At 55.4% G+C, this 11,566-nt stretch overlaps 1 protein-coding gene across 5 annotated transcripts in view; it reads right to left on the bottom strand.

The window, feature by feature from the left end:
* Positions 1–1,072: 1,072 nt before the first annotated feature.
* Positions 1,073–11,566, bottom strand: part of MAEA (macrophage erythroblast attacher, E3 ubiquitin ligase) — a 400,167-nt gene continuing 389,673 nt past the window's right edge. For 3 of the 5 annotated variants that reach the window (XM_069496197.1, XM_069496198.1, XM_069496199.1), the window contains 5 exons: positions 9,760–9,836; positions 5,786–5,894; positions 3,191–3,324; positions 1,791–1,986; positions 1,073–1,515 (listed from right to left, as the gene is read on the bottom strand). In XM_069496197.1, coding sequence (XP_069352298.1) covers positions 1,420–1,515; positions 1,791–1,986; positions 3,191–3,324; positions 5,786–5,894; positions 9,760–9,836 — 612 coding nt within the window. In that variant the 3' untranslated portion in view covers positions 1,073–1,419. Of the gene's footprint in view, positions 1,516–1,790; positions 1,987–3,190; positions 3,325–5,785; positions 5,895–9,759; positions 9,861–11,566 lie in introns of all 5 variants that reach the window. The other 2 variants (XM_069496200.1, XM_069496196.1) reach the window with 1 other exon arrangement.

The following is an 11,566-nucleotide window of genomic DNA, read 5'->3' as shown; positions in this document are numbered from 1 at the left end:
AGTCAAGGCTGAGGGGCGCAAGGCCAGCCACAGAACTGGGGAGCAGGGGAGTGGGGGGCAGGGCCCTGGAGAGATTGGGCAGTGAGGGGGTGAGGGGTGTGAGGGGCTGGTGACCGTGGCCTGCAGGCCTTCTCAGCCCCTCTCCTCCCCTCCCCAGCTCAGGACCCCAGCCCCCGCCCATAACAGACAAAGGCAGGAACAAGGGATGAGCTGCTCTCAGAGCCTGTCAATCCTCCAGTCAGGCCAGGGCCACACCCCAGGCCTGTGCCTCCTGCCAGGAGCCAGCTCTGACCTCAGGACTCAAGATGCCGGTGCCGTTGTCCCTCGGGGCAGCTCCTGGGCTGGTGTGGTCTCCAGCCGCACCCTGAGCCCTCCTCTGGCTACGCGTGGCAAACTCAGGCCCGACGTGGCCATGTCGACCAGGCAGAGGGGAGAACACAACTCAAGAGTGTCAGAAATTCACAGTATCTTCTGCCTCACACAGAAAGAAGAAATAGAAAACCCTTTTATTAACATGTTTTACATTTACAGTTTATTAGCTAATCAACATCAACATGCAAAAATAAGTGCTAAATACAAACCTCTACAATATGGTTTTGTGTAAACTACAATGGTTCATTTGTTTTGAAAAGTCATCAGTACTTATTTCAACTGAACTATTAGTTTCTGTAATGAATAGCATTTAGACTCTAAAGTTATGGAACCATCCAGCAAGGCCTCTGCAGAAACTCGGTCCAGTGGATTTCCACGTGAATACATTCTCAAAGCAGGAAATAAGGCGGCGCACGAAAGATGTGATATTGAACCTATGCACACACTACGACAGTCCCACAGGCACTGCCCACAAGGCAGGTGGGGCAGTCCTCAAAGCCAGCCCCCCACCGGCTGTGGCACCAGGCATTTTGGCAGCAGCTCTAGAATGAAGTCATGAGTGACCCTGCTGGCACCGCATCTCGGGTCACTGCAGGTCAGACCACCGCAGTCACCACCTCCCCCAGGCCGTGCCAGGGCCAACGTGATTTGGTGAAGGACCAGCCCTTCTCCAAGTCTCATCTTCAGCAGAAGGGAGGAAACTGAGAAACAGGAGGAAAACCATCAGTTCCTCTTTTTGAAATGTTCTAGAGTTTCCCTCGATGTTTAGGTCAGTCTTTAAAGAAACGTTTCCTTTGAAAGTTGAAAGTACTTTTCAGAAGCATCAAATTGTTGACTTATGTTACAAAATCCTACCAATCAAAATGTTTTCACATACAAACTTATTAAATCTTATTTCCTTTCTTCCTAAGAGTATTTATCGTTGCTCATTGATCTTTGGTCGCAAGAAACAGAAACGCTGCGGCAGGCGGAGCTTGGGGCAGGAGGGGCCTGGCCCCTGCCCGCGGTGGCCCCTGCCCCCAGGGCTTGTGCTTGGCGACGCAGGGCCTACATGATGTACACCTTCTCGGCTTGTGAGAAGTGGAAGACTTCTTTGGTTCTTGGGCAAACAACTTTATCATCTTGACGGATAGAAAGCAGAGACTGAAAAATAAGATCGGAAATGCATTAGACTAACACAATATACATTACCATTTCTGCTAAAAACCCACATAAGGAACTATCAGGGGATGAGCCATCTTATGCAAAGTTACTTCCTGAAGGTGCACCTGTCAAACTCTGGGGATGCTCACCTGTTGTTCCCACCCCTTCGCCCACTTTCGAATGACAGCTAAGAGGGTGCACCAGGCACGGATGGGGGGAGGAGAGCCCTGCCCTGATGCGACACCTGCCAGCCTTGCCCACTCCCAGCCCCTCACATTGTAGCCATAGACGTAGCCATTGGGCAACATCATGGGCGGGTTGTTCTCGTTCATCACGTCACCAGAGATCTTGCAGACCAGGCGGGAGTTGGCACAGTGGGCCATGGGCAGGGGCTGCGCCAACTTGTTCAGGGAGCGGCTGCACACGGGGCAGTCCGGACTCTTGGAACTGCCGTCTTCTTTGTAGCACTGTCTGTGCATCAGGTTAAGGAAGGATTCTGGGGCCTATCGGGGCAGCCAGGGTGAGACAAGGCCCTTCCTGGCCACTCAGGCACCACACAGAAAACACACACAGGGCTGTCTTCTACAGTGAAGAAAATGTTCCATTCGATGGGAAAAAAACAGCCTCAGTGGAGCCTGACTGGGGACAAAGAGGTGAGGGCACTACCCTACCCCAGGGCCCCTCCCATGCCAGCTCAGCCGTCCACATGTCCTCTCCCATCCCCTGCAACCTCTCGGCAAGACAGGTGGGAGCCGAGAGAAACATTCTCCTGGAACAAGGAAAAGGCAGTGTGCAAACACACAAGCTCCTCCCCCACAGGGTACCACAGAGACAGGAAGAACCAGGGGCTGGAGCCATGATTCAAAGCCCAAGAAAGCCGGGTCCCAGGAGTCATCCCAGGACACTTACTACCCTCTGGGCCCTTGCCTGTCACAGGGGGGCAGAGTCAGTCACAGGGAGGGGACAGGGCCAGTCACATGGGGGACAGGGCTAATCACATGAGGGACTGAGTACTCCTCGACAGGACTCGAGTCCTGCCACACATCGGGACTGCTGAGGTGCCCAGCATTAGATGGTGGCACTATGAGATGGGGACTAGCGGTCTGTTGGTGCCACGAGGCAGCAGTTCCAGAGAGGACTGAGACTGGCACTTAAGGGAGCTATCAGATCCACATGGAGATGCAGACGGTGTCTGGGGCCTGGCGTCTTGGTGCTCTCTGGAGAAGGTGGTTGCCTCTCTGCCAAGATAGGACCACCTCTTATGAGCCAATTTGAGAAGAAAACCCCCCTCCTCGCACAGCGAGGGTTCAGGCCACTCAAGTTCTATAGCATTCCTGGGAGTCAAATGGGGAAACTACTCTCAATGGTTAATGTTCCAGCTGCCAGAACATATGCAAACATTTGCTTTTAGGTCAACATGAGGTGTCCACAGCAACAGCTGAGATTACGAGATGGGGGTGACGCAGTCCAGGTTCTCACAGCCTTTTCACGTGGGTCTGAGGCTCCTCTCAATGCTGTGCAGGCACAGCAAGAGGCAGGAGCCCGGACCGTTCCGCAGGGGGCCACAGCACATGTTTTCAGAGGATAAGAATGAGAAGGTGCAGGGTCAGTCTTAAAATGTGACCAAAGACACAAGCCCCAGGCTAAGCAGGGCTAAGCATAACGGGGAGGATACGGTGTCTTTATCGCTGAGAGGCCGGCCTGCAGGGTGAGGGTAAACACGGAGTTGTTTCCCAGCTGGTGCAGTCGGTAGTTGTCATACCGGAACTGCTGGATCAGCATCCGCCACCGGGCCGGATCCAGGAGGTCCTAGAAGACAGAGGGCAGAGCGTGCTGGGAACCTTCCCAGGGCAGCTCCCGGGAGGCCCAGGAGGGACAGCTCTCGGCAGTGGCTGTGCTGGGGGTAGGTGTCCGCTCCCTTTCCCCCGCCCCCTCCCCACACACTTCTGCCCTGCAGGTCAGCACAAAATGGAGCTCCCCAGGGTCTTGGTTTAAAACACACTGCAGGAACACTGTCGACTTAGCTTTCTGCATTCACTTTCACCTGTATGTGAATCGATTCAAATGATCTGGAATGTGTGGATCCCGTGGCCTTGTGACAAAAAATGGACTCAATGGGCTGGACGGACAGCACGGCCCAGAGTGAGCTTCAGAGCATGAGGTTTAAAGGGAAAAGTCTTACTTCAGAGAAATGATTGTTAGATGGAAAACAGCCACTCCTCCTTGGGTTAAAGCATCACAGAACAGAAAATTAAATCTGATGAATGTCTGTCCCTAAGAAACCTCAGGATTTGACTGAGAGCGCGCGCACGAATCGGAGTGCACCCACAAGCACACATGCAAGCAAGAGAGAAAACCTTCACAGGAACCCAGAAAGGCCCCCAGTGACTCTGGCTGGCCGGCAGATGCCACACTGGGGAAGAGAGGCTGTCACCAGGGGCGCCATGAGCCATTCTTTGTGAGCTCCTCAGTCTGAGTTCGGGGAAAACATCACACGTAACTCCAGCATTTTTAAAAAGTTGCTTTTAGTCTTATTTTTATCAAAATGAAGTCTACACAGGATGAAACCAACAGTCCAGAAGGTTCTCAGTGAAAAGTAACAGCTCCTGGTACCTTCCACCCCCCTGACCCTCTGCCTTCAGGCCTCTGATGGCTGCTGCCTTTCTCTGAACAAAGAGACCCATTTAGACATGGCCTGTTCCTCCCTTCGGTGACTGTGAGAACCTGAACGGCGCCCTGATTCTCTGCTCCTCGATTCCAAGACACAGCACAGCTGCAACTCTCCTTTTAGGTTTTCTGTACCCTAAATGGCCTGCTCCCCGAGCCAAGGTTTTCCTGCGTGTATCTTGGTTTTTCTTTTTTGTGTTGCCAAATCTCTCTGACCATCACTCACAGTTAAGAAGCCAGCATGATGGGCCGCGCCTGGCATCCTGCCAGCCTGGATCCCAGGCAGTGGGTGGGCGTGGCGGTTGCACTGGGGAACCCCATGCAGAGGAGACGGGCTCTGCTCTGGAGGATGCCCGTGCTGTTCCCGACGTGGTGGGACAGCAGGACCTGCCACACTCTTCACTGCCACTGTCAGGCCACCGCCAGGAGGAGATGTGCTCCACGCCCCCCAACCCACACAATCTCACCCCAAACGCAGTCAGCCTTTCTTGCACCTCTAACCAAGTCTTCTCCAGAACAAGTAGGAGAAACACAAGATGCTGATTTAAAATCTGAGAAGTTTAGACTTGACACCTGAAGATCCTCGTGACCTGGTAGTTTTTTATTATAATATGTCCCAAACACCGCCGATCCATGTGAATTCAGTCAGGGCAAGAGAACTCTCAGCAGCCTTCCATAGGTAGTGGGCAGCGGGGCTGGGTCTGCGCAAGGCTTTGCTGGCACCCCTGGGTGGGTGGTCCTGACACACCATACCCCGTGGGGTGGGTGGGGGCCACAGGGCAAACACCCTGGCCTTTGACAGAGACCAGCTTCATGGCCCAGAGAACAAACTTCACCAACTCCATGAGTAAGAGATTGTACTTCATTCCCTGCCCAGGAACTGAAACAGCTACCAGCCGGGTGAGCAAACGGGGAGCTTGGCTCCTGCCATGCCGCTGAGCCGCCCCAACAGGGGAGCAGCCAGGGCCCCACCTGGTAGGGCACCTGGACAGTGATGGTGCGTGACCACATCCTCACAAGGCCCCACATCAACCCACAAGGTCAAAGAACAGGTGACGCTCAGCAGGAGGGCTGAGGACCGAAGACCAGTGACCCTAAGGCAGAGAAGAGGAAAACCATGACAAGTAGGGGAGCAACGCTCAGGAACCAGGAATGGCCAAAGGAGGCAGAAACAGCCTGAGACCCTGCTAATGCCACAGAGATTCAGAGGCTCCAACATTTACAGATAAAATAAAAAATAATGGTAAGAGAAACATAGACCAGGCCAGTCTGACTCTGACTAAGGGACTGCAGGAAGAAAGAGAAAAAGGAAGGCGAAATGGCAAAGGAAAACCCTCTCCCCACCCCCCAGCTGAACTTTCTAGGCTGAAATGCTTCCTGAACCTTTCAGATACAGATTTCTTATCCAGAAGATGGCAATAAAACAAGAACCGGCTGGCTGGGCAGGTCTGACAGGGTATGTGGCCAGGACAGGCCCTGGTCTGTGGAAGCAGCTACAGACAGGACCCCAGACGGCAGGCACCCCCCGCCCCTCAACCCCCTTCATGGACACCTCAACCCCGAGGGCCAGCAGGAAGCTGCACGGTGGGCACGCAGACGTTACCTTGTACGGGGAGATGTGTGTGTCTGGCGGGAAGGCCAGCATGCCCATGACCTGGCGGACCTCGTCCAGCTGGCTCCCTTCAGCCTGACTGAAGTGTTTTCTTGCATGTCTAAAAAAACAACATTTTGGCACATTTAAATTCACATTTTCAAATTTAAGAATCTGAGCTAACAGTCTTTATGTCAGAGCCTAGGTACAAAGTAGGCACCTCAGTCCGAGTTGACCTGCTGGGGACCAGGGCCTGGGAGGGCACTCGCAGCACACGCGGAATCCCACACAGAAAACCCCTGCCTGGAGCCCTCTAAGGCAACTCTGGTTTACACGGAAGCCGAAGCCCTGACTCTGACTGCCCTGGATGCTCACCGTGTGGCCCCAGGGGACACTCCCTCTCTGCAGTGGCTCCCAGCACAACCCCACAAAGAACAACAGCCTCACTCGGGTGCACAGACGGACTCCCTGGCAGCTCTAGCCAGGCCCTCTCAGCCCCAAGGTGCAAACACCAGGTGTGGCCACCGCCTCTCCTGAGCCGACACACTACAGGATGCACAAGCCGGCTCCTGCCCAGCTGGGAGGCCGAGGCAGAACATGACAGTGCCGAGGGGTACCTGCTCACCTCAAGGGCCCCGTTCTCACGCATCTTAAACGCTGGACTCCTTCCCAAGTGCTCCCTCTGGGTGAGGCCACTGGGCACTGGTGGTCACCATCTTCTACCAGTCCCAAGAGCACACCTGCCCTCACATATGCCCTTGGTCCACTACCATGTCCTCTGCGCTCAGAGCCCTTCTCCCCAAAATGGCCCCTCTGCCCCAGGGATTGAGGCCAACGCAGCAGAATCAGGGCCCACATCCCATGAGGTCGGCGCTGAGCTGTGTCAGCAACAAGGTGCGCACGGGACAGAGACGAAGCCTGGAGGTGCCGGTGCTCATGGCAGCCTTAGGGAAAACGTGGGTCTGGACTGCAGCTGGTGTGGGAGGGGCTGAGCAGCCTGAGGGACAGCAAGGCGGCCACAAGGCAGAAGCACCGAAAGAGCAGTGGGAGTGGGACAGATTCCGGGCTCAGGACGCACCAGAGCAGGCCCACATGCTATCCCCCCACAGGGTGAGTGTGGGGAGAGACCGGTGAGGCCTGAGATGCCCTTGGCACCCCCACGAGCTGTGGGCAGGCATGGACGTGAGTCTCATCCAGTAGGAGGCCCCACTGGACGCTCTAATTCTCTCATCAAAGACTAAATTCATCACTCTGCTACCAATGCAGGCTCCGGTGCAGCTTCTGCCTCTAGAAACACCTCGATCTCCCCTCCCCACCATTTTTGTCCCTGAAAAATTGCAGAGAATATGGTCCAAATGGAGTTGTTTCACTTAACTGGCCATCTCATCTCTTCCCAGACCTGGTTAAAAGGGATAATTTACTTAGTCTCTTTGGTTACATTTGTTCAATATTTATGAATTCAACTAAGTGCATGATCTGGTTTACATTTCTTGTCCCACCAAGCAAAAATGCAGGACACACTGTCTCCCACCTTGCTAAAACCAAGCTGGACAGCCACATGACACTACTTCCCTGATCTACCAATCCTGACACCAAGACAGAAACAGAAAACAGGAAAAGTGGTAGATGACACTCCTTGGACCTTACAGTCACAAAACACGGCCCCAGTGCCAGAGAGCTGCTCCCAGGTGCTGTCACACAGGCACGAGGAAAAGCAGATGGAGGGAAGCGACCCAGTGAGCATTCACAGCTGGTGAGACAGAGTGTGACCTTTCCTCAACAAACACCACGCGGCCAATATAGGAAACAATGACAGAGTTTTTCTTTAAACACATGAACATGTATGACAAAAATACCTAGAAGACTAACTACATAAACTACGCCCGGCCAGGCTGAGGCACAGGCCTGTGACAACACAGGCCATCCTCCACACAAAAGCCAGTGAAGTGCACGCCGTGTCCCAGCCACCTGGGGTCAGGCATCGGCTTACTCATTTATTAACAATTAAAAATGTGAAAAAGTGATCACCAGTAGCTCATACTTTCACATTCGGCAAACCCACAAACACCAGGGGCAGGGCGGAAGTCCACAGCCTGGTCTGGCCGGCTCCAGACTCAGGTGCAGGAGGCCAGGCAGGACCTCACCCTTGCTGACCACACCCTGACCCGGGGCTGGGCAGCCGCAGCCCTGGAGTTGGGCCCCATGCGCCAGTGACCCCGTGGGCTGAGTTCAGCAGTGGGCAGGCAGGCAGCTCCTACAGGCTGGGACCAGCCTCTCCACTGTCCCCAGCAGGCGGGCTCTGCAGGCTCACCTGGTGAATGCTGCTGCTCTGTATAGGGCATCAGGCGTCAGGAGACTTATGGCCCAACTTCTCTGCCTTCCCTTGAGGACAACCACAGGACACGTACCATATGATCAGCTCCAGCCACACCTGTCCTGCCTGCCTGGAGCCAGCTGGCCCTTCCCCTCCCGCCTCAGCCCTGCCTGCACCAGCCTGACGCTTGCACTCTGCACCTCTCCCATCAGGGTCCTCGGCCCCAATGCAAGGTGCCAACCTTTCAACCTTTGTTCTGACCCCATGTCTCCCAGGAGACCTGCCTAATGGCACAAGCACCTCAGCCAGGTTCCATTTGTGAGAATACAAACAAAACATAGAAGCCCCTCAATACCTGTACATATTTTGCCATATTGCTTTAGGATCCACCAAAGTGACATCCTGCTCCACCTGCTCTTGTGCCTCCCAACTGTCCCAGGGACTTATGGGAATACCCCCAGGCTGCAGCCAGCACAGCCTGGCACACCCCGCCTACCAGCTGCACACATCCTGTGCCAGGCACAGAGCAGGCGTCTAGACACCCAGACTCCCCGACCTGGGCCCTGCAGTCCTGCACCCTGCTGACGTGGCCCTGAGGACTCACTGCCATCCCATCTCGAGACTTCAGCTTCTCCACGTGGCCCCTCTGCGGGAAGCCGTTATCCACCTAGTCTGCGGCAGGTGCCGGCTACCACAGGCGGTGCCCCACCTCTGCGCACGTGCACCTGGGCAGACTCACTGGGTAGCTGAGCCCCTGCTGTCCAGGCACCCGTGGCCACACCCATTTACAGCCCAAAGTCTCGGCCGCACTACTCATAAAGTGTGAGGTTTCACTGGAGGAGCCTCAACAAACATGAGCCAGAAGACCCTGCACTAGAGGAGCTGCCGCTGCCTCCGCCCGCAGATGTGGAGAGCGCCAACTGACCAGCCTGCCTGGCCAGGCACGGGGAGGCTTCACGCCGCCCAACGCTGCCCAGCTTAGGGAGTGAGTGGGAAGTCAGCACCTGGCCTCTCTCACGCTGTGAACACCTTGGGCCCCAGTAAGGCTGAGCAGGAGCGATGGCCAGCGCCCCCCTCCCTATGCCTGACTGCCAGGGCCTTGCGGGCTGAGGCCGTGTGGGCAGCCAGCCTCAGTGCCCTACACCCTGCCCCAAGCCCATTGCTACCCTTGGGTCAGAGATAGGCCGGGTAAACTCGGACGTGCCCATGCAGGAAGCCCTGGGTGCTGTGTGCCATCAATGTTCTCCAGGTGACCACGCGGGAATTCCCCAAACTAAGGACCAACTATGTCAGGGATGCTTCTGGGCTACAGGAGCTGATGGCATTTTCCCAAACGAGAAGAGGGGACCCAGAGCCCTGTTTACGTGTTTTACGTGGATGGTCATGATGCCAAAGTTGGCTCACCTGATAGCCTTGGGGGCCTGGATACCCACTTGTCACCATACCCTGGTTGGGGGCATCGCCCAGGCTCCAGGCCTGGTCACCCCTACCCCTCCAAGAACAGTGAGAGAAGCACGCTGCCCGATCAGACAGGGCCAGTCACACTGAAAACCCATGGGGCACCCTGTACTTCCTCCCCTAGAACCCAGACCACAAGGGGACAGGGCAGGCAGGGCCGCAGCGAGCGTCTTGCCCTCCCATGAGAAACCGCGCCTGCATCGCAACGTCCTACCTCACGGCGTCCAGTCTCTTATTCTGCCGGATGAGTTCAATGAACTCCTGAATCCTTAGGCTGAACTCCAGGCAGCTCTGAGGGCAAAGACAAGAGCAGGGCTTAGACAGCACACCACGTGCTATGCCGGTCCACCAGGAGACCCCAAGACCAAAGCCCTGAGCCCCTCACACAGGCCCCTGGAAGGCAGGTGGACACCCAAACTGCCACTTCAAGCTGCAGCAGACACTTTCTAGCAGGACCAACTTGGTTCTGAGAGTCAGAGTCCAGCCCCTCCTCACGCAGCCATAGCGGGGTATGCTAGCCCCACGTTTTAATCTCAGAGTTGATGACTGAGGACGTACCCAGGAGCTCAGGCCTGGGGGATGCGGGGGGAGCGGAAGCAGCAGGTACAGCCACTCGACAGCTACAGAACCCCAGAAAAGGTGTCCCTGAGCATGAGCAGGAGCTACAGGAGGCTTCCAGGGGCTGTCCCCAGCTCACAGCACACGTGACTGCGTGAAGGAAAGGCACCAACCCCTCCTCAAGGACCAAGGGGCTTTCTGGGTTCTACTCAAATGTCATCACAGTCCTAAAAGCACATGAGCACACTCCAAAAGCTTTCTTCACCTAAATGTGCTCCTTTATCCCTGTGGACCTTGGAACATTCTGTCCTACAGTGGGAACTGGGTGCCACCCACACCAGAGACTACGCTGGGAGACACCTGTGGAGCGGACACGGCGCCCAGAGGTGCAAGTGTGAGGTGCTGCCTCACAGGGGAGCCTGAAGCAGAGTTACAAGTGGGGAGTGGTAGCCCCAGGCCTCGCTGAGCAGGGAACACTCCAACAAAGACTTATGGGTGAGGAGCCACACGCCCGGGGAGAAGGCTCCAGGCATAAGAGCCAGCGCCCAGGCTCAGGCGCGTGGGGTTAAGCTCCTGTCTCAACTTTGAGGCCCAGGTCCAGATGGTGAGGGATGGTTCCCCTAAAGGGCAGGAGGGAGAGAGGGCTGGGTTGGGGGCTGCCAAGAGGAGGGCGCTATGCCAGAGGTGTGAAGGCCAGGGTTAGGGGTTAGGCTCTGGCAGGACTGAGTCCAAGGTGCATCTGCCACAAGAGCTCTGCCTGTGACCCAGGGAACACCATGGAAGCCCATGCTAACTCTGAAACCTTAGTGATATCAACCCAATCTGGGCTGAAACTCTTGTGGCTGAGGTAAGCAGCAAAATTAACTTTTGCCATCTTGGATGCGAAGCTAGATTTTACAAAAGGGATGATTTAAACCTTAAGGTCTTCAACATGGTGTCAGAGCATACTCAGGGCTTTCTACCAGGAACGGGATATATGGAGTGACTTGAATAAGAAAGGTAAGAACCGTAAGAACGGTTCTCCTCATTTGTCATTTTGACTTGCACAGCCTCCAGATCACAAGATGGCATGAACAGAAATTCTACACAGCAAGCAAATAAATCAACCCCCAACATCTAAAACTCAAATTCGAAGCTTGTCCATAACAAGTCCTTTCCCATTTAGCCTCCGCCATGTGTACACGGGTATTCTGAGGGACTTCATCCTGGCCTACCCCGCCTGCCAGCCCCATGCCCCGACGCACGGGTACCCACAACAGCGACTCTGAGGGTGGACTGGGCTGCCCAGACCCAGGAGCTAGCCAGAGCACCAGAGAGCCATTTACCTGCCAGAGGAGGACTCAGACATGCCATGCCACAGGTGCTCAGAGCAAGGATGGACAGAGGAGGGTGTCCCTGACCCCCCTCCTCCCCTCCCCATGCCCTCAGCCCACCCCTCAGCACCCAGGCAGACGAGTATACAG

This window comes from Eulemur rufifrons, chromosome 20, assembly GCF_041146395.1.
Source record: "Eulemur rufifrons isolate Redbay chromosome 20, OSU_ERuf_1, whole genome shotgun sequence".
Lineage (NCBI taxonomy): Eukaryota > Metazoa > Chordata > Mammalia > Primates > Lemuridae > Eulemur > Eulemur rufifrons.
This window is presented reverse-complemented; position numbering and strand designations above follow the sequence as displayed.